General features: G+C 42.6%; 1 protein-coding gene across 5 annotated transcripts; it reads right to left on the bottom strand.

The window, feature by feature from the left end:
• Positions 1–1,476: 1,476 nt before the first annotated feature.
• CCNJL (cyclin J like) lies at positions 1,477–24,849 on the bottom strand. Of its 5 annotated transcripts, XM_090151026.1 has the most exons (6): positions 23,368–23,482; positions 23,176–23,271; positions 14,029–14,239; positions 5,842–6,141; positions 4,883–5,042; positions 1,477–3,832 (listed from the first exon to the last, which is right to left on the bottom strand). In XM_090151026.1, the coding sequence occupies exons 3-6, from the start codon at positions 14,192–14,194 to the stop codon at positions 3,385–3,387; spliced, it is 1,074 nt and encodes a 357-aa protein (XP_090007152.1). In that variant the 5' UTR covers positions 14,195–14,239; positions 23,176–23,271; positions 23,368–23,482; the 3' UTR covers positions 1,477–3,384. The 5 variants fall into 5 exon arrangements, with proteins under 5 accessions (XP_090007152.1, XP_090007153.1, XP_090007154.1 ...); XM_090151027.1 differs by lacking the exons at positions 23,176–23,271; positions 23,368–23,482 and adding an exon at positions 24,750–24,849; XM_090151028.1 differs by lacking the exons at positions 23,176–23,271; positions 23,368–23,482 and adding an exon at positions 21,613–21,683.
• Between the last annotated feature and the right edge of the window lie 1,005 nt (positions 24,850–25,854).

The raw sequence follows: 25,854 nt of genomic DNA, 5'->3' as shown, positions 1-25,854 counted from the left end.
ATGAAAACCATGAATCAGAAATATTTCTGCAGTCGATGGTTCCAAGCATATGCAGTATATGAAGACTACTTCTAAGAAACTAAATACAAGAGGTGCAGTGCTATTTTTCTCTGCATATTGTGTTTGTTTTTTTTTTTAAACTGGATGTCTATGCTCAAGAAAATCAGACGTATACAGCAATCAGGAGAGCAAGCCATGGGTGTTTGCAAAACTTCAAGTTTAAGTACACATGGACTACCACTATGTAGATGGCAAGGTTAGCTTGATGCAACTTCTGTGTTCCTTCAGGACAGTAACAGTGTCACTATCTTGCATGAGGAAGCTGAAGCATAATTCAGAGCCAGCTGCAGAACATCCTCTCAGAAAGTGATAGATATTTCTTCAGGCTCATTCCTCATTTCTCTTCAAACAACAATGGGACATCTTACAGCTCTTAAAAAGTGTGCCCATGATACCTACTACATAGAACAGCCCATAGAGCCAGACACGGGCTGCTAGTGTTCATTTTGGCAATGGCAGCGTAGTGCTTTCTGTTCACAGCTATGTTCCTCTGTATTTGCTTTTGCAGTGATGTTTATTCACAAAGCTTTCCAGGGAATTGCATGTTGATCGGACTGCAAAAATTCTGATCTATGTTTATGCAAGAAATGACAGCATCAAACAGCACAGACACAGGGAGGGAAGTTTTGTATCCATTCACTTCAAAAGAAACTTTGTATGCATCTCTGCAGCTCCCTTCAAAAGTAATTGTGGCAAGAAAGTCAACAGAGAAGCATCTTCTTGGTTATCTGAACTCTTCTATGTTCTCTCTTCCCAAGTTTTCGCAAGAGGGAAAAGAGTCACTTAAAAATCCAGATATCTAGCAAGTGAGTGAATGGAACTCTCACCTACATGTAAAGCAGTCTGGAGAGAACAGTCAGTCAAAACGCTATCAGGCCAACTCTAAGTTCTCAGAAATCTTTTCTGTATTTTTCTGAGACTGCTGTTGAACGAAATCTGCCTCAAATTCACCAATGCTGCAAAGGCACAGTGCTAGAGCAGCCAATGGACAATTCTTATTTAAAATACAGTTACCATAGGAAAAGACTGAATGTACAACTGCGTTCTCCTATTCAGTATTTCATGGCACTGGGCCATATGAGCTGGAATAATCAGTTCTTATGTCCTACTTCACATCCCTGCAGACTTTCTGCCTGTTTCTTCAGCAACCCCCACAACCTGCTTTGTGTTCCCTTACATACGCCAACACTTGAAACTTGGAGTGAAACCTCACTTTCTGCACAGGGACCAACTTCCTCATCTGCCTGCCCAATCCTTCACAACTTATTATTTGACAAGGCCATTCCACAGCATTTGCCCTACCACTGTTCTGTACGACGCTATGAGTTCTCAGAACAAGTGTTTTTAAGGTACAGACGTATTCCTTGTTAGATCCTGAAAGCTTAAGAGATAACAGTAGAAAAATTAACAGAATACTTCATCTGTACACTTATTTATTGGAAGCTTTCACTGGAAATGTTCCAAGTATTTTCACATTAAGCACAATGGCAGCTCAAAGTGTAACAGTGTACGTGACCTGAACGAGAAAGGTGATAAAAACAAAAGAAAAATCATACAACAGTACTGCCACATCGCTCTGTTCAGTAGTTCTGTGGAATGACTAATTATAAAATACACTAAAGTCTTCTAAAAATAAAGTTTAATATAAATACAAAACCAACAGAATTAAAAGTGAACTAAGTTCTCTACACTTCTAGATCAATTTCTGAAGAGTACTGCCTCTTCATTTACAGTTTGCCTTTTTTAAATGAAAAAAAATGCCCCTAGCCTGCTGAATGCAGCAAATCATCAATGCTGAATGCAGGCTTAACATCAAACATTACATTCTCAGAAGATGGTTACACAAGCACACGTCAGCATGCAGGCTAATTTTCCCCCTCCACCTTAAAACACCCTTAAAAACAATTCTCTGAAAATATAATTTAAAACAACATTGACACATGACTTGGAAAAGCTGCCCCAAGTCAGAAAAAGCATATTGCACATTACCTGTACTGCAGTCCTGAGACCCTTAAGGAAAAAGGACATCCAACAGTATTGCCTTCAAACAAACACACAATTGTGGTTGCGTATCAAAACTAAAAGCTTCACATTTCAGAAGTCTGTTTCTTGTAAATATCTACATTGCAGTTAAATAAACAAACAAACTTCTATACAGTCTTCTCTGATCTCAATCGAAAAGGAAATGTTTGGGTATCTGACAGTAGGCAAATCTCATTATAATGTAATATGACCTGCAATTCACCAGCAACATTTTCCAAGAAAACCAAGGTGATATTCAAGAAAACTAAGTCAGCACTCCCTAATGCTGCAACTAAACCAATTTCCCAATAAAGTTAACCAGTTCCCTATCTCTGCCCACATTACCAGCAGTTCCTCTGTCCTAAAATTGAGCTACTGCCACAAACCGTTTGAGCCCAAACTACGAAATAACTGAAGGGACCGAAGTTTTTGAGAGTTTTTCAAAGAAAATTTCTTCAAGTAACATTAAATCCCTGATAAAGCTTGTAAACAGTTTTACTAACTATAATCTCCAGTCTCAAAAAACAGCAGCATGTTTCAGTTCTAAAATCATTTATGCTTTTTAATGTTTCTGTTGATTTTTTTTTTTCAAATAAGCAAGGCAGAGCGGTGTTCTGGGTTCAGTTCAGTAGCATCACATCTTGTTTCCAAGATAATTTTAAGTCAAAGATTATTTGATAGTCTTCCAGCCTTTGTTCCTTTTATTATGCAGTCTTACTCCTGCACTGTCACTCCAGGTCAAAGAAAATTGAAGTGTTCTATGCATCTATTTCTGCAGAAACAAAAAGCATCCACATTTAAGCGAACGCCATTTCAAGATACTTTTTGTAAAAGCTTCCAGTAGTATAAGCCACCACTGTTCAAAAGACACATCCCTGGGAGAGAGAGAACACTCTGTTTTCAATAACATCCTCTAAGAACATTGCTACTTAACCAGAAATTCAAAGAACACTCTAGCCTGAAATAACACACGAGCTTTCAGCCAACTCAGATCAGTGAGTCACTGAGGACTAGAAAGTAGTAATCTCCACAGGGTTGCTATGCACATGTCTTTCAAAGTTACTTTTCATGAGGTATGTTGCTGCATTTCTATTTCTCTTATTAATAGAGAATAGAGGAAGGTACAATCCTTGGCAAAGGCACTCAGCTTCCAGAGATCAGTGGATCCAGATCCATGTCCTGTGGATGAGTAAGATGTAAGGGTTCTGTTCCTTCATGGTTCTCATTCAGATGAACATTTGTATCACTCACAGGGTCTTTTCTTCAGTTTTCTCTCATGTCACTTTATTCTCGTGCCAGTATTTATCCATCAAAGCATCCAGCTGGATACGAATGGCAACTGCTGAAGTAACTACTACCATAAGCCATGGAAATGCAGTGACTGGGCTCTGTTCCTAAGGCCACCTGCACAGCAATAGGCATTTGGACATGCAGAGTCTGGGCAGATGGCTGCAGGCTGGCCTGAAGAGCAGCATAGGAGTGCAGCGAGCTGTCAGCACTCCCAGCAAGCAGAGTGCTGGGTCTGTGTGCCTGTAAGGAGTCACGATAAGCAGAGCACAAATCCTGCACTGGTGACTGGAACTGGGAAAGACTAGCTGAATGCTGGGCTACAGGATGATAACTGGATTGCTGAAAAAGAACTTGAGTAGCGGCTTCATGCCTCAGGTTTTCCATTACTTCCTGTTGCTGATGTTGGATTGTTACTTCCTTTTTTATGTTACTGGCTTCTTTGATGTCATTCTCATAATATCTGAAACAAATAAGTTAGTTTCATCAACAGGGAAAATTCACAGAGTTTGCATATATTCCAAGATTTCCACCCATCAGGCTTTTTGCCCATAGGCAATACGACAGTTCACACGTTCACAGTTCATTTCTAATTATTCTGGTGAGATTTTCATATCCTAAGAAAGTTTATGAATAATTTTTGCATCCCAAGTACATTTACAATTGGACTTGCTATGGAAAGTTATGAGACCTTAAAGTCCACAGCATGATTTTCTTAAAATAGGCTGTGTGGGTACTTGCAAAGTATTTAAGTGCACAGCTAAGAGGAAAAATCCTGTAAGAAACCAGGAAGAAACATATTCACACATTGATCATCATTAGGGCGATCAATCAGTGAAACAAGTTGCTCAGTGAAACTAGGAAATCTCTGTCCTTAGATAGCCAACAACTGACTAGACAGTGCTCCAAGCAGTCTGGATTTAAGTTCAACTGGCCCTGTTTTAAGGAAGAATTCTGAAGTTGCCTCCATGGTCCACCATCATTCTATGAATCTTTCGCGTTATCTGTTGAGACTTGTATGTGCTCACATGAATCAGACCAGTATGACACACTGCAGTCATGTCCTTTACTGCAGAAGCAGCAAAGAATAGTCCTGAAACATCTCCCTACTGTATTCCCAGTGTTGGAGATACACCGGTGTCCCTCTGCAGCAAGATCTTTATGGGTACAAGGAGAAAAGAAAGGAAAAAAACTTTCAGCAACCAGCTGTAAAAGCTTCCATCCAATGACACAGACAAACAGTACAAGATGAAAAGAACAATTGTGTGCCATCCTACAATGCACATACTGTTAAAAAACAGTATTTACTAAAACGATCCAATTTTCCCGTTTTATTCCTCTCCCCATACTAAAGGTAGAGATTACCAATGTAATCTTAATAATAGCTAAAAGCAATAGTTATAATTAAGCTCTAATAGGTCCTTTTTCCTGCATATCTTTTGTTTGTTTTGTTTTAAATGAGCATTAAGAATTTGCTAAGAATGCCAAGAGGTTACTTGCATTTTGATCTTACATGAGCATCATTTCAATGCATTGGGCAAGGTGCTCCCAGGAGTAACATGTGAGCGATTCAAGCTGTGTTGTCCAGGCAGGAGAAATCTGCATACAGATGCGTGAGGCACACACAGAAGCTGCAGCAATCAGAGATGGACGAAAATGAAGGAAACTGTGATCTATGAAGGAATAAAAATAGCATGGGTTATACTCTTACTAACGCAGCGAGCCTAATAAGTAGTGCATGGCAACATAACAAAGTTAAATCCTCAACTTTATTCCACACGTCTCAAAGTAGCAACTCATGCCAGTGAGAATTCTGTCAAAACTGGACGAAGCTTTACTGAAAAGCTTTGTGCTACTGGTGACTGGAGAGTTTTGATTTTAAAAGAAAACAAAAAAACAACAAACTATGAAACATATGAAATAGACTAACTATGCCAAAGTTTTTAGACTTGTGTCAAGTGAACTGATGTCCACTACCAATAGTCACATACATTCACATTAGTGTTGAAATTTTAAGGATACTGCGGATTGCTGCCTCTCTCACAGGCAGATGTTGGAACTGGTGCTGCAATCCAAATCGTTGTAAGCTCAGTCTAAGTGTGTCGTATCATATCATCACGTCAGCACAGAATCCTCGAAAACATAACTGAGAAAAGTCATATATTAAACTGCATACAGTCATGTCTACAAGTGACACAGTTCACACTCTGTGTCAGATAACCATTTCCCATGGCCTTGCCAGTTAAGAGTTCTAAGATGAAAAAAATGGATCTCATTTCTGAGAAGAGATGAGACTAATCTGCAAGGAAAGGACGACCAATTGCCATCTGAAATAACTGCCAAGTGGCACACTGGTCTACATAGATAATTTTGCACAGTCCATATAATGACAACTTTTAAAACCCTTCTCTCTTTCAGATTGTTGCCCTTTGCCAAATGGAAGATCATTCTAGCATAAACTAAGTCTCTTACCTTGCACTGAAAAATCAAGGAAATAATATGCATATTTTTCCATAAAAGCTTTGACTTTGGTTAGTGAGGTGATTGGCCAGCCATTGTGAAGGTCATTCTCACCAAGAGATGCATAGAGGTAGTAGTCAATGTAGTGTGCTGCTGTTGGTATACACAGGTTCCAGTTGAAGTTTTCCAGAAGCAACATTTCCATTCTAAGCAAATCCTTCTTGCTCAGTACCACATTCACATTGCACATGTATGCCAGGTTATTTAAGTGCTCCAACTTTGGAACTTTATCTTCTTTTTCTTCAAATTTACCTGCCAAAAAAGATGGTTTTCAGCTAAGGCACATCATAATGATGGAGTGTCAAAAAGCCAAAGAACCAGAAAGTCTAACAGTGAAAGGCACTTTCTACAATGGATGAAAGAGGGATAGGAGAGTACAGGGACACAAGTAGGGGAAAAAAAAAAAAGACTGGTCAACATATTCCTATATCATATATTATTATTATATCTAATGTAGTTTTGATGCCAAAACCAAAATAAAGATTAATTCCTTAGAAGAGCTGGACTGGAGAGCTGGAAGAGTACAACAAATAGAAGTTTAATATTTGTGATGCTTCTGGCGTTAAGAACATTGGTTCACAGAAAAAGGTATATTTTTGAAACTGGGAAAGCCAAATCAATTACTGCAAGTTTAGATGTTCATCTATATTTCGCTCGTTAAGCATTATTGTTTTGTTCTCCAGAAAGAGGCACCTCTTCTTCACATTCATCTTAAATTAGGTCTGTTGTATCCACTTAACATTAACATTGTCATTGAATGTTTGCTAAGAACTTAACAGAAACAGATGATACAATTCATTAGCATTTTTCTTCATGGCAGAATGCCTGGCACTGCAGTCAAGGAGGCTTATGCATTTCTATAAGGAAGTAGAACAGGGAGAAACTGATGTCTTTTCAAGATAGTTTTGTACTGAATGCAGGGTTTATATGTAAGGTTTCAGAAGAAAAATAACAACAACTAACAAGTCTGTATTTAAAGAGGAAGTTGTCTACTAGGTATTCTAGTTGTCTACTAGGCCTTCTTGTATTTAAGTTTTTGAATGGACATTAATCACAATATACTCTGTTAAGCCTTTTCATAAAAGTTGAGTTTAAATAAATGAACAATCCTCAATTTTAAATGCAAATGATAAAAATACCAGCTGTAGAGATCTGAAAATATACTGTAATCATAGCTGAAGTTGACCACTACTGATTTATATACGTGACTTGCAATCACAGACAGGTCATGTATAGAAGTTCCCAAGTTATGATATGAACTGTGCATTCCACCACAAACTTTTTGGAGTGTATTATACCCTTGAAGAGTCAACAAGGCTAATTATGATACAGATCTTTGCTTAAAATGTTTTTCAACTAGAAAAAAACCACACAGATGTGTTAGACAATGAAGAAATAAATTGAAATATAAAACAAATGTATTAAAACAAACTAACAAGCATGACTGGGATACCAGGACAGAAGTCAGAATGTTTCAATTGCTAGAGGTTAAGTCATGGTCTAATCTTGATTGATTAGAATTAGAATTAGTCCTGAATGCTTCACACCATCATTCTTGATCAGCAGGCACCCTAACCACAGTTGACTTTCAGGTGTTGCTAGTAAAGCAGTGAGCAAGACTGCTGGTACTGGTTTACCAATTGAAACTGGATGTTTGGCATACTTTAGACAATCAAAGCTTAAAGTATGGGCATCAGGTTTATCCTGAGATGGCCAGAAGCAAGACATTAGATTGACCCTGCCTTTCCTTTACATTATCTCTACGACACAATTGACACCCTGCTTCAGCTTACTAAAGTGGCACAAAACTACAAAATCCTGCAGAATTACTGATTTCGTGTGTCAACAAGGCCAGCCATTCCCAGCAAAGTAGAGATACCATCATTTCAGCCTAAGCAGCTATCCTGTCTGCTACTGCTTCACTCAGGGATGAAACCCATGCCCTTCACAAGGGCCAACATATACCTGGACCCACATTTCTCACCATTCTCTCACAAAATCTTAAGGTCCTCACTACTTTGCTAGCCAGAGATAAGGATTCACAATAAGCCAGGACTAATAGTGTTTGAAAATATATTAAATGGTGGCTTATCTCTCTTTTCCTGTTTATTCTCAGCGAGTTAAACAAGAACATTACAAACATTTTTCTGCAAATGGGATTAGTTTGTCTTCTCTCAACCTCCACATAAATCTTAATCCACAGCAGGAGAAGCCACTTCTGTCTTTTCATAAATACACTAATGAACAATTTAATAGATTGCTGTAGAACTGGAGGTAGGAACTGGACTCTGCAATGCTACAAGAAATGAGTAAAACCTAAAGTATGCAATGAGTGGATTTCAGTATTATATTACAGAATTATGCTAGTTCATACTCTCGTGTTTCACAACAAATTTCAAGAGGCCTTCATACCAAGGTAACTTGGGTTCCCCATTCCCATTATGTGTTCCTATATCCACGTTACTAGAACAGAGGACAGAAAAGTGACTTTTCTTCTTAAGCTACACACTGAATGCAGTTGAAAGAAAATAAAAACAAACAAACAAACAAAAAAATTCACCACTATTCAGTCATGTCATTTCTCTTCTCCTAGTCATTTTAAGACCAGTTTTTCCAAACTAACTGAAAGCAGACTGGTGAAAGGCATACAGTAAAGCATGAAGAAAAAAGGCAGTACAGGGGAAAAAAAAAAAAGCAAAGATCTAATATTGAAGGAAAAAAGATCTCCTTTGGGTATGAATAGTATCCTTTGGGTATGGAAGCTAAATGCATATGCTACAAAAAAGACGACGTTAAAAACCCTCAGGCACCACCACCTTTGCCCTTGCTGCTTCATAATTTCTCTTTGTTCAATCCTGTCTTGGAAGGCCTCATTAGCTAGGGTCACTGAAAAGCTAGTAGTAGTACACCGTAGCCAAGTGATTAACGTAAATAATTCCCATAGGATTAGCTGAGAGCATGCATTTTTAGAGTCCAAATAGCTGAGCAAAGCCACACCTTTTTCTAATCTGCATTTACTAGGCTATTGAAGCAGCAGTAGTGTCTAGGAGCAGTCAGTTTTTCCATGAATGGCTAGAAAGTACTGTCACTTTGTACAGTAGAACATGATCTCAATTTTTACTGTTCTCAAAAAAAATAATACAGAAAACAAAAGGCAGATCTGATACCCCCAGGATTTTGCCTATTAGTAACAAAGCATTCCTTTGCAGCAAACTTAAGGAGACCTTTTTAAATTTGCAGTTATCAAACCAAAATGACATAGCTACCTAACATGCCTTGCTCAAAAAGTAGCAAGAATCAATCACACAATCACAATCAGTAATAACAACTTTTTTTCAGCGCTGCTTAAATAAAACCCTTGCTGAAAAAATCGAACTCATTTGGTTAGGTGTACAGCTCTTTTAAAGTATACTGTAGTTATTATCCCTTTTTCTTCTTAAATGCTCATAACCCACAAGAGACTCTTGCTTCAGTGATCTTCCCATTGCCTCCAAGGGAGCCTCTTTTTTTTCTTTGCCTCTCCCACTGCCTCTTTTTTTGAGAAAGAGATGAACTGAGGAGATGTTAGCATAATATTCAGAACATTCTTGTCAATCTAAAAATAATTAAAAACAGTACCGTGCCAGCAAGTTACATTAACAGATCTTGCTATCCATTTAGGATAGCAATTCTATTCAACCAAATGTTTCCATCTTGCTTTGCAATCTTTGAACTAGTTCAGATATCATGGATATGAAATGTACTGAAAGCATTGTAGAGCAGCCACTCCACCATAAAAGAGCACAATAAAAGTCAAAAACAAAATACATCCACAATAAGAAGTAGGCATTCACTTCCTGTTCTACCAGCAAAAAAGCCCTAAAAATTCAGGAGTCTGTGTACACACGTTCATAAATCTCCTCAGTAAACTTGAATTTAGAACTGTTTAAAAAAAAAAAAAAAAAGGATTTGAGAAGAGAGAAGATAACCCCTCCTTTTTTTTCCCACTCCAAAAGGAGATGTTAGTCTGATACAGAAGCTTAAGGAATACACCAGCAAGAAAGAAAACCACTGCACAACTAGGAAACTAAGGAGCTGTCATTATGACTTCTGTAAGTTGCAGTTCCTTCTATCTTTCTCACTTGACCTTGGATATTTCAAGAAGTCAGACCATAGTTTGGGGAGCAGATCATCAGCACGGCAGTGTTAGAAACGTACTGTGTCAAAAGAAGGGCAAAGTTTTTTTTGACTTCACAGAATCACAGAGTTTGAAGGGACCTCTGGAGATCACCTAGTCCAAACCCTGCTAAAGCAGGGCTCCCTACAGTGGTTACACAGGGAAGTGTCTAACTGGGTTTTGAATACCTCCAGAGAAGACTCCACAACCTCTTTGGGCAGTGTGTTCCACTGCTGTCACCCTCAAAGTTAAGATGTTTTTCCTCGCGTTCATATGGAACTTCCCATGTTTCATTTTGTGCCCATTGCCCCTTGTTCTTTGTTGGGCACCACCAAGAACAGCCTGGCTTCACCTACTTTGCTCCTGCTCATTAGATCATGAGTGCCCAACCTTTGGGCTTACCCGAGCCATATATGAAATATATAATACAGTTACTGTATACAAGTAACAGAACTTAGTCTGTGTGTATTTTATTAAAACGTGACATCAGTTTTTCCAGTAACATTTCCTCTCCTCCCCAGATGGGTTTCCGTTCACCTTTAGATTACCGTGAACAATTACCATTCATTTTCAGAATTGATACAGAGGAAATAACTGTTGATGACAGTAGAGTTCAAAGATTTCATAGCTGTTCTGGGGGGGGCTAACGTACCCAGCAGGAATTTCCAGAGATCATCTCCAGTTATCACACTGTGCATACCCTGCAGAAGAAACATACATATTCCAACTAGAAAACACTGAGATGATTCCAGGGACACACACCCATGTTCCTCTCAACTCAGCAAGTCCAAGCTGGACATGATTTGGCTGCCAACACAACCTGTTTGGAAGAGCATCTTCCCACTCTCTCTCTTTTTGCAATTATTACTGTAGTAGGAAGCACTGTCACCATCCAGTTTCCTAGATGGAGAAACTGATGAGCCAGTTAAAATGCTTTTCTAGAACACAGCAAGAGAAATCAGCTCCAGCTAACTAAAAGACAGCTGTAATCTGTGACATGAGAACACTGCTGTTGCATGCTCAGAGACGGATGACAAAGTTGGTAGGGGAAAAAAAAGAAAAAAAAAGTTTGAGATTCTTCAGATCAGAGAAGCAAACCTGAAAGCTAAATAAAAAGTTGACAACAATTTCTCTGAACTTATACAACTGTCCTCAATGCCCCCCAGCAAAAGAAAGAAAACCCACCACCCCCACACTTACATCGGAAATGTCACCTCTCACTACATCTCCTCTTGTTTGTGGTCTGCACACTGCCATTAACCTCCTGCTTTTCTCTAAGGAAACAATCAGAAAGAAAAAGCAGAATTTCTCAAACGGTGTTTATCGTGCAGAATTATCTTTTGATAAACATTCAGTGTTCACCTTGAGCGAGGTAAGCACTGGTATTTCAAAGAACTGAATATTACTTTTATGAAGATGACTGTTTGCTCTCAAAAGTTATAATATATATTTTAATAAGTACAAGTGTCTTGCTACAGTCTGAAGAGTATTTCTGCTGCAATCCTTTGCTGAACAAGTAGGCAACTTCCTAATTATTTGTGGGAAGTCCTAATTATTGCATTTGCAGCAAAAGGCAAAAAAAAACCAGTTATATTCTTTGTTATAATGAGAAATATCAGGTGACTATAGTATACCATTTATTCTTCTACTTATCATTTTGAAAATAAACTAAATCCAGGAATTCCCATGTGGCATAAAATGGTTTCCCCAACTTGACTTTCACCATTTCAAGCTACGCGTACCAAAGCAGAAGGTCCTTACTGAACATTGGCATGGCTCAAGTAAAGAACAACAGAGCTTATTACACTCTCAAGTCTCCAGATTTAAAACCTTATCTACACAAAGTGTTTAAGTATTCATTTTGTGCAAAGCTGCTTTGCTTCAATTTTTAGCATTTTGTTTCTACACGTTGGTAGGAAAGCTAGCTTTACAATTACAGGTTTTTTCCCCTTTCTTACACAGAATGATTCCATAACAGGATATATGAATGCTGCACTGAGCTAGTGTCAGGTTTAGAAAGATTCTCATATTCATTAGCTCACTAGGCTTGGACTTGATCCTTGAATCAAACTGCCTTTAAAAAAAAAATTATGAAACATTTTCCTCTTTCCCTCCAATGTTGTCATAGGGTGGTTTGTCAACTTCCTTTTCCTTCACAGTTTCTGAGAGGCGATCTAAAGTTGCATTTGACTTTGGCCCCTTACTTAAGAACAGCTTTGTTTCATTTTAAATCCTAGATGCTACATAAGCCAGTTGTGCAGCCCTCCCAGTCTCATACAGGAAAGCTCTACCCAAGATCTTACCATTATACCAAATCTGACAACTCAGATGAGTTTGAGGTACCACTGCCATCCTGCACACAACAGTGCAAACATAAGTTATATCTATAAATCTTTCCTGTGAATTCAAAACACGTCACTAAAAAGAACTGCTGAAGCACCAATTTTATGGCAGGGATTAATGGGAGAGGAGAATACTCAAAAGGATCAGGTTTAAAGAAAATCCTGTTCTCTATTCTTCATGGCTACTTTCAACCATGTACCTGGAGAATAAAGCAGCACTGCTGTGAGGCATCGTGCAGTTACAAGGTTATGCATACAAAAAAGGAGTGTTCAAAAAAAAAAGTATAGGAAACAGAAAGAAAACACCTCAGCTGGGATTGTTTTCTGCCAATTTTCTAGTCTGAAGGAGCTCATCAAAGGTTCAGGCAAGCAGAACTTCAACAGCTCTTCCAGACTAAATGTCACTTAGTCTGCAATAAAACTGCACCTACAGAAACTATCTCAATTCTTCTTTCCTCTGATTTTAACTCTGACTTGTCTGCAACACAAGCAAGCACCTACCCATATAATGAATTATCTTTTTCTAGAGTCAACAACACCAGTGCTTAAATAAACAATACAGTATTATAGTAAAGTACAGTTCATTATCACCATTATCGTTGCAGATCAAGCTCTTCAGGGCATTCCCCATTAAAGAAAAGCGTTAGCAAACTTGTATCCTGAGCAATAACACATAATATCACATTCTTTCCTCAACAAATCCTTCTGGGCTTGCTCACTCTTTTTTTTTTTTTTTTAAACCTTAACCAGTATGACTGCCTAGCAGTTTCCAGCCACTGATGCTGCAGTTTGCATAACTTTTGTTGCCTACAACAATAGCATGCTGCTCTGCCTGGCTCCCATATGGCAGGATAATTTCTTTGTAACCTAGAAACAGAGTCTGCGAGTCTGCAATTCCTTGAGGCACCAGCCTCACTTTCTTCCACCTGCACATCACTGCCTGCAGAGATTTCAAGAAAGTACTAACCACAGTCATTCAAGATCATTTACCAAATGGATGCCAACACCAAAACTTCAGAGTTACATGGTAATGACTAGGAGCCCAGAACAAGCAATATGCATTCCACCACCATCAACATACCTACTAAGTGCCTTCAGATGCAATTTTCCTTCCATCCTTGTACAAGAGAACTCTGATTTGCAAGGAACTGATTATGCCCAGTGATCATAACAGAGGCACAGATCCAAGGACAGCTCTCCAGGCTGCTAATCCTACTTTAGAACTAAACTCCCCCAGTCTTCCATTACTCCTTTATCTTCATTGTCCCTTTTCACCAATCCAACTTCAGATACCTAAACTTCCTCTGCACAGTAACACCATCATACGAATGTGCAGAACAAGCTGTACAGCCAAGCAGAATTTAAGACTACTTTAGTTCCTTCTGTGGACTTCATTGGGCTTTACCATAAGTACATCATAGAATCACTGAAGTTGGAAAAGACCTCCAAGGTCATCCAGGCTAACCACCCACCTACCACCAATATTTCCCACTAAACCACATCCCCTAAAGCTACTTCTAAACATTTAAAGAAAACAATTGGAAGTGGTTATCCTGTGCAGTTTTCTGTGTTAAGACATGCAAGAAGAACAACCTGCTCAGAGGAGGGAAGAAAAGCCACAGTAAATAGGAGCCAACTTACTTGCTAAGAGAAGACAGGCAAACGAAGTGACATACAGCTGCTTGATAGTGATATCATAGCGATCCATGAAGAGGTCCAGTAAGTAGATAGCGAGGTGCCGGGCTGTAGGGCAGAGATTGCAACGGTTGCTGAGGACGGTCAAGAGATCAATGAAGTAACGGCGCATCCCAATCTGTGGTGAATGGGCCTTATACAGAGGCAGGTTACATTCCTACAGGGAGGGGAGAAAGAGGGGGGTAAGGAGGAAAGAAGCACTGAAACATCCCAAACCATCAGGAATCCCTAACATCCTTCAGCCGCTAAGGAAAACATGTAGCAAAAACAGCACTGTGATGGAAATCAGGGCTGAATTAATGCATGTTTGGCAGCCAATTAACTTCTAGTACCTCGGTCACAGTGCACTTACCCTACAAGCATTAAACATGTAGTTTCACCCAGGAACAGCTTGTTATTACTTTCTACAGAACACCAAACTTCTTGGCCATGAGAGCTGTCCCTTAAGGACTTTAATTATTTTCTTCACCTAAACTGGGCTATTAAGTACCGTTTCGTAGGCTAGAACAGCAAGATAAATTTCTGATAGCACCTCTTCCACCTCACTACATCCTATACCAAAAACCATCCAACCAACAAGCACCCCACAGGTCTGTAGCATGAAGAATTTCTAATATTAAAAAAAGAAAAGCCATTGTGCACAGCTGCAATAAGTAGACATGAACAAGAAAAATAATGAGAGACTTACAATTACGGCAAATTTAAGCATTTTTTCATGCTGATGTATTTCAGCAGTATAAAAACTAACCACTGAACTTGCAAAGTGTTTCATATGTGATATAGAAATTTTAGTTTTAAAGGCAGAATTATTGAAGTTTTTGGTCTACCTATCCTGAAAGTGTTTAATACAGATTTGTAGCCACTATGTGAGGGAGGGATAATTCAGATTCCACTAGTCCATTTCTGTACTGCATGCACTTGAAAATGAATTAGAAGCTGCACAGCACTGCGAGATAAACGTGTCTTATAGCAGAACACACAGTAGTGCACAGAGCAGTAATTCTACAGAACAAACGCGGAGCTGAACAGATGAGACCAGAGGAAGCATCCACGCTGCTGTGCTGCTTGCAGAAGGGCACCTCCCTGCACAGCTGGAGCAGTGCCTGCCCACGCTCTCCCATCTCCCTGGAGGAAGCATTCCGTGAGGAGGTTCAACTTGCCAGGAGAAAATAGCTGCACAGTCAGGCTCAGAGGGGCGCACATGACTGGAAACCAGAGAGGCTTGTTACCAAGAAGCAGCTCACAAAGACAGCAAGCTGGGTGCTGTTACAGATGATTGCTTACCAGCCCTTTTTTTTTCTTTTCCTGGGCTGAACAGACACATGCTGCAGACAAGCAAGAAACCCTTTGAAACCTGGGGCAGCCTTCACTGGGGGATTATAAAAAAATTCCCCTTCTTAAAAAGAAGGGAGGCAATATAACACGACCCACACGTTGTTTTATGCCCAACAGCACCCCATAATGCCCACCACCACAACCACCTTACGTACGAGGAATTCAATAGCACACAGGTTGAGAGCAAGAATTCATAGCACACTCTTAACACACAACTTCAGCATTCTGGGAGAAATTATTTCCCAGTAAGAAGAACTGCATTCGTGTTAAGCGTCCATACAAAATCCAAGCTATGATAAGATCAGGTGGAAATTCAATCTCTGAAACATTTTTTCTTCTGATGACTAATAGGAACGTCAAGTTTTATTTTTTGAAATGTTTCTGGCTGTTGAAACAGCTAGATCTCCCAGCAAAATTATGCTCTCTAGATACATCAAATCTCAGCATACTATTTAATATGAGACTTCCTGCATGGAGCAGAGTTACAGTTGGCAAGCATGTAACTCCTACACAAAGTGAGAAGCCCTATAAACATGGCTATTGATATGCATTCCTTTCCATCAACCTCCCCTCACAGGCTTATTTAGCACCAGTTTTCCAATAAAAAAATTACTTCTTTGAATACTAAAAGTGCCTTTGTCACTTTAGGGATACCGGTGCACAATCAGCAGCTGTAAGTCTTAGAAGAAAAAAAAAATCTTTCAGGGAGCAAGAATAGAATAATTTCCAATGCTTAGAATTTTCCTCTATCTCCAGTAAAGCAATAGAGAAGAAGCTAGGAGCTCTGCTGTCTGCTGGTCCTTTCGGATGCTGCTGCTGCTTACCTTAACCTGCTCTCTCCTATCTCCCTCTGCCACCTGGCTGTAACTGCTGGCAGCCAATGCACCGAAACACTGAACATGGCAGCATAGGCTCTCATGTGGCTCAGGGCTGACTGACTGAGCTCCTTCAACAGTTATTGGTCAGTGTCTCTCAGCTAAAAGCCTCCAGGCAGGCAGAACACAGCATTTAGGATGACTGCCACTTATCACGTTTTGAGATAAGTAAGGCTTGCAAGAGTGAGGTTGTGCGTGGGCTGAAAGAGAAGCAGCTTTAAGGGCAAAGGCAATTATAAGCTGGCTCCTATCAGCTCCAAGACCTGACCTTCTAAAAGAAAGGAATCAGTGTAAACATGTTCAAGTGGTGCTAAAGTTGACAAATCTTCAGCAGTCAGAGCTGAAGGGCAGCCAGGCTCAGGCAGCTCCCAGGAGGTAACCTGACTGATTCCTCCACCGCTCATTGACCCAAAGAACCAGACTTCACCTAGGGGTCAGCTGGCTTCACAATCAGGCTGAGCAAACCCTTCTGAGCCACGCTGGAGGAGATGCTGAGCAACAAGACTTCACAGAAGCAGAGTAAGTAAACCTCATGAAGTTTAGGCCTCTAGAGCTGGACTAGCCAACCACAGCTGAAGAGGAGAGGAAGGAAATGGAGCGCAGTGATGTCCTCCAGCTCCCCTACAGCAGTTGCTCCATGCCACACTCAGTGTGGTCAGAGCACTACACCACAGTGCTTGGGTGTTCAACACAGCAAGAAGTTGCATCCCGTTTCCTTCCAGCACAACTCCTCCTCCCCAGATTTAAAGCCAGTAATAAGCTGACAAACAGCAGAAAACTTAAAAGTTAGCAGTGATGTGATGTGACAGTAATAACACCTACTAATAATGATCAGTTCTCAGAACGAAAGTGAAATTCATCAACTCACAGGCTCCTTGACAAAGGAAAAATGAGCCTGTGACAAACATTCCTCAGGTTCTGACATTCATAAAGATGTTAACTGAGTCTGCTTTTCTACCACGTCTTCAGCCTGGCTCTGTTCTCACATAAGTGAACCATGCAGCATCCCCTGACTCTCTGCAGCCATGCAGGCTCAGAGGAAGGCAAAAATAAGTGACAGTGCAGTGTTCTTCAGGTATAGCCAGCAGGATGCATTTCCTCTCACAGCAAAAATGCATGGTAAATGCCTCCAAAACAGCCAAGCTTGCTTTGTCTGGGCAAACACGAGCCATGCTGTCCTGTAACACAGACCAACCTTTATACCTGTTCAAAGTTACAGTGATTAAGGTCAGTAGAAGATTCAGTGTGATCTGCAGTATGCAGACACTTAAGATTCAGCCAAACTACTAAGATGCCATAAAAAAAAAAAAAAAAAAAAAAGCATCAGACCAGGACCATATTTCGACTGTGCTTAAAATCATTTTGATCTCATTCTGCCCTTCAGCATCCTTACAACAGTCTGAAATTTTTGAAATTTGAGGGAAAACCAGACTGCTGCTGTGCTTGAAAAATTTATCACTTCCTGTGTTTCACTGTGGTGTATCATCAAACATTTCATTAAGTCCTTTTTACACAATTCAAAGCATTCAGAATTCAGCAACTGATCTGTGAAGGATCAGAGAAAGAAGTGTGAAAACCAAAATTCCAACTTGAAGGAAGGAAGCAAAGAAAGAAAAAGGTCATGAATAACCATGTACTTTACCAGAACACCTGTTCCTTTCAGCTCCACGCATATGCTGCCATCTACAACATAAGCAAGTTACAGCTAGAGGCCAGTAATGCTATTGTTACTGGTTTAAAAAAAATAATCTAGCTTTTGAAGTGAACAGATTATGCTTTTGTTGCTGGACTGCCAGTTTTGGGAAAAGCCTGATATTAGTAAACTGCAATGCTTTCTAACACCTTCCTTTCTTACAGCTGATTCAAAGTGGAAAAGCTCATCAGAATGAAAGGTTAATGCTTTATCCTCTTGATTAACTGGAGTGAGAGTCCAAACCCTTTTGAATGCTTCAGGTATCTCGGTCCTCTGAAGTTCTCATCCGGAGTTCATTAAAAAAAGAAAACGAGCCCCACACCAGAAGCACCACCTGCACAGTGCCCTATTGCCTTCCCTCTTCTGCAGCACAGCCCATCGGGTCTGTGCCAATCCCACCTTCAGGCAGTGCCAGGTGGATCTGAGCTCATCACAGTTCCATCAATGCTCGTTTCGTGTTGAAGGGATCGCAAGTTTTTAACAAGGACATGAGTGGATTCACTGGCTGGAAGACAAAACAGTGCCTGTTACATCATGACCCGATGTCATGCACCTAGAGGAACTCACTCAGACGTATTTACCACTTAAAGGACTGTTTGCTTTCAGCAGGAAGAAGATGGGCGCTCCTCACCTGTCAGTCAGGAGTTACTTACAGACATTTGGACCGCCTTTAAGGAGATCAAGTTACAATATTAACCTTTTAAAAACATAAAAAAGGTCCTGCAAAATTTGGCCCTGCTCTGAAAAGCCACGTAAGAGATGAATAAAAAGGGAAATGTGAACGGATCCAGTTATTGTCATTAATTGCAGGAAATGAACATATCCTGTGAGGAAACAGCCCAACACAGCACAGCAACAGGAGAGGAACAGCAGCCAGACATCCCTCCATTTTCTGGGACATTCACACTGCTTTCTGAAGTACAGGATTTTCTCAAACACCAAAAACAAACCACTACACACTGACTTGTTACTCTGCTTTCCACACTTACTGAGCATTCCGAGCTACTAAAGAAGAGAGCTTTGTAAAGGTGCTGCTGGTTGGACAATTCAGGGGTTACTGGTTTCCTCCACGTTGAGACAGAGCCTTTGGGGAGCACCATTTTTCAGCTGTCAGAATGAGAAGCCAGGTATAGCCCACACATTCAGCATCTGCTCTCATGCAGAACGCATCCATCAGAACAGTGCACAACATCTGTCACTAAGCAGCCAACTTCTAAAGAGATTAACAACAACTTCCAAGCAAGGGGGTGGGAATTACACTTCTTGCAGTTAGCATAAAAACTTGGTTGTTTCAATTTGCATCTCAATCGCTTCTAGTGTTCTAGGAAGAGCTGCATTACCTTTCATTCCTCACCTTAAACAGACTTAAATATATACTGCAAAGAAGCAGGACAGCCTGCAGCCTACATTTCAACCTCTTTGACAATTATTAAGTAACTTTCCTCTCACACTCGCATGCTCCAACTAAGACCTGTTTCTTCTGACCCAAGACACGGACCAGCCCACACTAAGACTCTTCCGAAGGCACCTTAAAGCAGGGAGGTCACTCGGGCTGAAGGTACCACTGCACTAATTCTTCACACCCCAGTATCAGCAAGGCAATGCACTAACAGTGCACTGACACACAACAGCTCAAGTGGAGACACAGTTACAAAGCTTATTTTCTCTACGCGTTTGCCACAGGCATCCTCAGCCCATGCTCACAAAGCTGTCAATGCTCATCTTCCCAAACTTTGTTGTGTGGTCCTTTTGAGGAGATTTGTGACACACTTTCCTTAAAGTCCTGGTGCTTCTGACATTGAGAAAAGCACTAAAAAACAACTCAGCAATACACTTCAGAGTAGTTTCTGCAGGATATTACTTGAAGAAGAACACAGAGAGTGAACCAAACATTAGTCTTACCACCTGCAATTATTTTTTCTTGCTACAGCGGCACTCTGGATTCTCATCTAGTACTTCCTTTGAGTCATCCTTGTAAGGTGGGCAGAATTAGTACACAGAGCGCCCTAAACCTTCCTCAGAGCAGAGGAAGTGTAGCCCAGAGACCCTTCTCCCTCTTTGAGGCTTCTTTACATCATCTCAGCCGGCCTACATCCATAAACAAAGGAGAGATTCTAGGAACCTAGAGTAGCAAGGTGCATCTGGAAAGAAGTCTGAAGAATGAAACGGTTGATTAAAAGGCAGCAGATACACTGAATTAACAAACAAACACATCAAAAAGTTACCGCCGGCCCCTTCGCACCCCAACAATGGATGCCAGCCATTCCTCCCACCCCACAGAAGGGGCCTGGCCCACTCAGAACCTGGGAACGCTGCATCACCTGACACCATTTATTGCTCAGTGGCAGTAAGGAACGTCCAAAGGGTAACTTCATTAGCCGTAGCTTTGCTAACGTCAAGCTGTGTTACACACAGGCAGTCACTACGTGCTGTGGACTGGCTCCCGTGCTACCCAACCACCTGTGTTTAGGGTTTACTTCGAGTTGGAAATCTACCTGAAGAAACAGCAGCTTTAGTTTTACCTGCCTTCAGTAAATGTACACTAAGTCTTAAAAGCAGTCCCTGACTGATTTGCCTATTGTAAGACGTACAGTTGGCTTTCCAATCAACGTGTAAATGACAGTGAACTTCTAGAAATAGCATTGCATGCCCATTTGTGCACATGCCCGCTATCCTACAGCCCGCCCGGGCACGACGTCCCAAATCTTAGCGCGGAGAAGCAAAGCCGTTTCTCCAGATCCTGCAATATGCTCACTTTTCTTTCACAGGACAACACCCGCATCCTCCCAGCGTCTAATAGAACAAGTCCCCACCCCGGCTAAGTTACAGAGTCACAGCTACCGAGGAGCTGCAGGTATCTCCGGGCTGCCGTTCGCTCAGGGCTGACTTTGAACAAGTTTCGATCGGAGCAGCGCCCGGCAGCCCCGCTGAAGGCACAGCGCGGTCACCGCAGCACAGCCCTTCTCCTGGGGAGGGGCACAACGGGGAGCAAAGCCGACGGAAAGGAACAAAGCGGGAGCAAACCTTCGTCCTCAGGGTCTGATGGATGTCTGCCGCCAGCTCCCCTCTCCACCACTGCTCCTCCATCCTTTTTCTTCCCATCCAGACAAAGCTCTGGCAGGCGGACGGGGCACCACCGGGACGGAGAACAGAGCGGACGAGTCGCTTCCGCCGGCCCCCGCACCTCCCGCTGGCACCGACCCCCCCCGCGCTGACCGCTGCGGCCGCCCCCCTTCACGCAGCCGGCGCCGGGCCCGGCGGCACGCACGGCTCGGGCTGGCGGAAGCCCCGCGGCCGAGAGGGGAGAGGAGGGGAAAAAGAAGACAGCGGGAGGACCGCCGCCCGTCCGCCGGCGCGGCTCTGGGGTTAATGGGCTGTAATTAACAGCTGCCCGCCCCGGCGGGACACCGCCGACCCCTCCGCGCCGCCGGCAGCGGCACCTGCGCGCTCCTGGGGCCCCGCGGGGGGAGCGGATCCCCCGCCCTGCAGGCGCGGCACCGACGGCACGTGGCTGCCGGCTCCGTGCGGGCAGAGCCGCTCCTCGTGCTGGCGGCGCCGAGCGCTCAGCGGCCGTCCTCAAGTGTGAGCGGGAGGCGCGGGCTTTGTCCTCGTTCTGTGCTTCCTCACCTTCAGTTATGGGGACGCGTAAGCGGCGGTGACCTGGCTACGGTTTCAGCCCAGCTGTCACCGCTTTGCCGCGGGACCCATTGCCACATCCCAGCTCGATGCTGAAAGAGCCCAGGAAACTGCCAGGCGCCACGCAGCTTCGTTCCCAGACCTCTGAGCGAGATATTTATGTCCGATGGGCTTTTCAGGATGAAATCCCCCACCAAGCGTTTCCCAGCTCTGTTTTAGCAGTTCCAACTAGCCAAAAAGAAGATCGCCGTACAGCCTGTTCTGTACCAAAACCTCACCGTTGGTCTGTTCAGGATGAAACTGCCCCAGGCGAGTTCCCCAGGCCTAGCAACAGCTTTCCCTTCTCGGGAATTAGACCCCAGTTTCAGCATTCTTTTTTGGGAGTTTTGTCTGTCAGTCATTCTACACAGGACTTTGCAAAACAAACCAAAAAAAAAACCCTCATGAAATGTTTTCTTCATCGGTTTCCAAAAAGAAAGAAACACAGAAGACCTGCATGCTTCCATCAAAGTTAATATCTTTGTTGATTTTAGCGTTCCTGGGAAAATGCTTTCATGATCAGCAAAGAAAGATGCTGAGCGGTTATTCCGGTGAAAACATCCCCGGTTGTTTATGATCAGCTTTCTGCCTTGGCCCTGCTGTAAAAGCCAAGCAATGAAGTTAAGTAGCAGCGGCCATTAAACCCGCAGATAAAAGCTGCCACCAAGTGTCCGTCAGAAACAATTTTCCCCTATTTTCTTTCAAGTACATCTAATTACGCCACTATCCCTTAAACAAAGTACTTGAGTGCCCTAATTTAAGCAACGAAACAACTTTTTTTTTCCTCTTTTCATTTAAAATTGAATACATACTTAAAAACATGTTGAACAGCAGCCTGAGCTTTTCCTTACAAATAACCCATGTGATTCAGACAGCGATGTATTCATTTGCTATTAGGTTTTGGGTTTTTGTTTTTTTTTTTTTTTACCTCTATGTTATCTCAACACTATTATCAACTTTCATACTGTTGAATAACATTGTTCTAAAAAATTGAGCCCAGTTACAGTATAACTTTTCCATCTGAACGGGACCATTCAGGACAGGAGCACGTTCTGATGTAATGGGTACAGCCGAGGTTAAAACACAGGCTTCAGCCACATCAGAACTGTGTGTATTAAACTTGCAAGCGGTTTAGCAAGTAGTCTGAAAAAAGAAAAGAAAAAAAAAAATCCAGGAGAATTCCCAAAGTAAATAGACTTACTGAGAGTTTATATTCATTTAGAGAAACTTTATGCGAATCTATCATTATGAATAAGGCATGGCTGGGTAAAGCACAGGTACAGCCACTGAGACTTAAATGATGTAAGCCTAGTTTCAAGTCAGTGACATCATCAGCATTATGGGGGTTTTCTTTAAGAATCAGTTTAAATTGAGCAAATCAACAGCTTTCCCACTACCCCACCGTTCTGGATGCTATAGCAATAAAACGCATTCAAAATGAACAAAGTTACCCAACAGTAGCTAAGGTACAAGCCTTCAGTCTGACAGACAGGGCTCAGGCAACCTGTATTTCACCTGCTGGCACAGAGGGCTTCAGCTGGGAAAGAACACGGTGGAAATGCTGCATTGCAGAGGCTGCACCTGCATCAGTCAGCAAGGAGCTGGAGTGCTCTTGGTGGAAAAGAACGGGCTTCTTAATCAAGTCCCATGCACAACACAGAGCCCATGGCTGTGCTGTGCTCTGCAGCTCCAGCTGCCCACTCCCACCTGCTGCCAGAGGCAAAGGAGAGCTGCTCTGGTGCTCAGCAAGGGGCGAGTGCAAGAAGGGATCACTGGTGCCTGCCCATGTAGCCCCACAGGGCTCTTCCTTCCCCAGGTGGGCAGCCCAGGTTGATGCCACTCAGGTGCTCCACATTTCACCAAAATCCCAAAGCCAGATTGTATCAGCAACAGTTTAAGTGATAATTTCAGCCAGTTTGAGTGCTTTCACTCAAATGAGCGTGGTGGTTTTCTTCTACTGAAAGAATTGATTTTCCTTCTTTCTGGTTCTCTGTATCTATCTGTGTTTTCCTACCTCCCTTCTTCGCCCTGCTCCTTTGTAACTCTATCACTCAGCATGCATTTTTCACTACATGACCCATCTCATTAAACCTAGTCTTTTTGTCAGGCTAACTTTCTATAAGTTATAGCATTCCGTAGGGGATCTGAAGCAAGCACAAAGCAAACAAAAGAAAGCAGAGCTAGGAGCAGCAAGAGGCTAGTAAGCAGGGCTTCTTCCTTCAGCAGCGTTCACTGCTGCGGTGGGACTTGCAGAGGGGCTGTCCTGTCCCCTCACCTCAGAACACTCAAAAAAAGAGATCTGTGACTGGGGGCACAGCACTGGCTGCAGTAAATGCTGGGGCTCTCTGCTTCCCAGCAGCCTCGTGTACCTCAATTCTGTGCCCAAGAACTGATGCTCAGCCTGGCCTCCCTTTGAACATGTTATAGCTGAAGCATGTTCATTCCTCGTTCCTCCTTTTAGCCACCAGCTTATGTGGAAATTGGAAACCCTGTGAAGGTGCCCTCCTTTGTAGGAGTCTTCCTCTTCCTGACCTGCCTGTCAAGCACCTGGGATTGCAGCCTTTCCAGCACATGCTCACTGGAAATGCCTCGAGCTGAGGTAACTATGGAGTTATAGCAGTACTAGAGCAGCTCTTGGGTGACAGCCCTGCTATTATTTTCCCTGCAGTTAAATCCCTGGTGCTAAATGTGAGGGCAAGGCCAGCCTCTGTGTCCCTGTGCTGGGCAGGGGTGCTGCACCAGGAGCTGGGGGGTGAGGGGCTGCGGATTTGCGGGGCTGCAATCACAGGTCTGTGTCATCCAGAGGGCACATAGCAGCTTCTGCCGTGGGGCCTGAGTTGCTTTAAAGGCAGAAACATCCCCTGGCAGAAGAGCAGTGCACAGCACAGGTAAATGGTACACAGCTACATGAGGCAGGTTCTCCTGGGCCTTCCTTGGCCTCCCTAAGGGAAGATGTGATGGAGACTGGAAGGCTCTGCTCAGCTGGAGTGAACTGCACGGTTTGGGGATGAAGGTGGGAGGGAGAAAGCCCTGTGGTGGCAGAGAGGAGTTCATGTGGTAATGAAACCCTTTGCCCCCATGGAGAAGACCTGTGTCTGTGTTTTCACAGCTGCGTCTGTGCTGGCTTCTAATGAACCACGAGATGAAGCAGCTGAGCCGTCATTGCTAACTGATCACTGAGGGCAGGTGTTGCACTCCCTGTCTTCACCTGGCATGCTGAGCGCATAGAGGGCCTGCTTGTGACAAAACTTGGTGCACAAAGCAGCCGAGGGCAGCTCTGGTGCTCACAGTGGAGAAGGCTGCTGCAGTGTAACAGGTCTTGTTTGCATCCACTGCCCTCACACATCATCCTGCCTCAGCCAGGACATTCCTCCCTCCTTCCTGAGAGCATCTGCCCACACGTTTGCCTGGCCAAGACATTCCCAGCTCTGCTCCCACAGCAATGGAGGTGCCGGGAGCTGCCTGGGCTGGGTGAGGAGCCTGCGTGGGAGCAGTTCTCTCTTGTGACAGCTTGGCTGTGAAAGCCAGAGTTCTTTACTTGGTGTTATTCCAGAAACTCCATATTCCTGGAAAAAAATCTTATGCAAATCTCATTTTTCATTAAAAACAAAAACAACAACAACAACAAAAAAACCAACCAACAACAAAAAAAATAAGTACACATAAAAACCGAATGAATAGCTGCTTGGCTGGAGAAAAATGGAACTGCAAACTGAACTGCAGCCTGAAGATGCGAGAGTAAGCCAGAATGCATCATTTCTGAAATGCTCTGAAGCCTGAGCCAGTTTCTTGAAGAGAGGAATAAACACCCCAAACTCAATGTTCCCATGGTCAGCCCTGAGATAACCCCGGCACTGCTGCCCTTCCCTCCCTCTTATCCTGGGGGACACAGCAGGAGGGCAGCCCACAGCTGCTGGAGGAGATGCTTGTGCAGGTTTGAGCGGAGCCATCTTGGTCAGCATGCAGGCTGCCTTGGTTAATCTTAAAACGTGCTAAGAAGAGATAAATCTTTGTCAGAGCAATCTGTGTACTTCAAACAACTGTGCCTCTTTTGCAGACGTAATTGATGTATGATATCTTTTGAATGACTGCAGCCCAATCGGAGGTTAAGTAATTGGAAGAAAACAGTCCTCTCCCTTCTGCCTGCTGTGTTTTATTGGTTTGAGCTTTCTCTTCTGAGTCCATGATGGCAGC

Source organism: Phasianus colchicus, chromosome 15 (genome assembly GCF_987193195.1).
Source record: "Phasianus colchicus chromosome 15, bPhaCol1.hap1.1, whole genome shotgun sequence".
Classification (NCBI taxonomy): Eukaryota; Metazoa; Chordata; class Aves; order Galliformes; family Phasianidae; genus Phasianus; species Phasianus colchicus.
The sequence above is the reverse complement of the archived record's forward strand: the minus strand, read 5'-3'. Positions and strand labels throughout refer to the sequence as shown.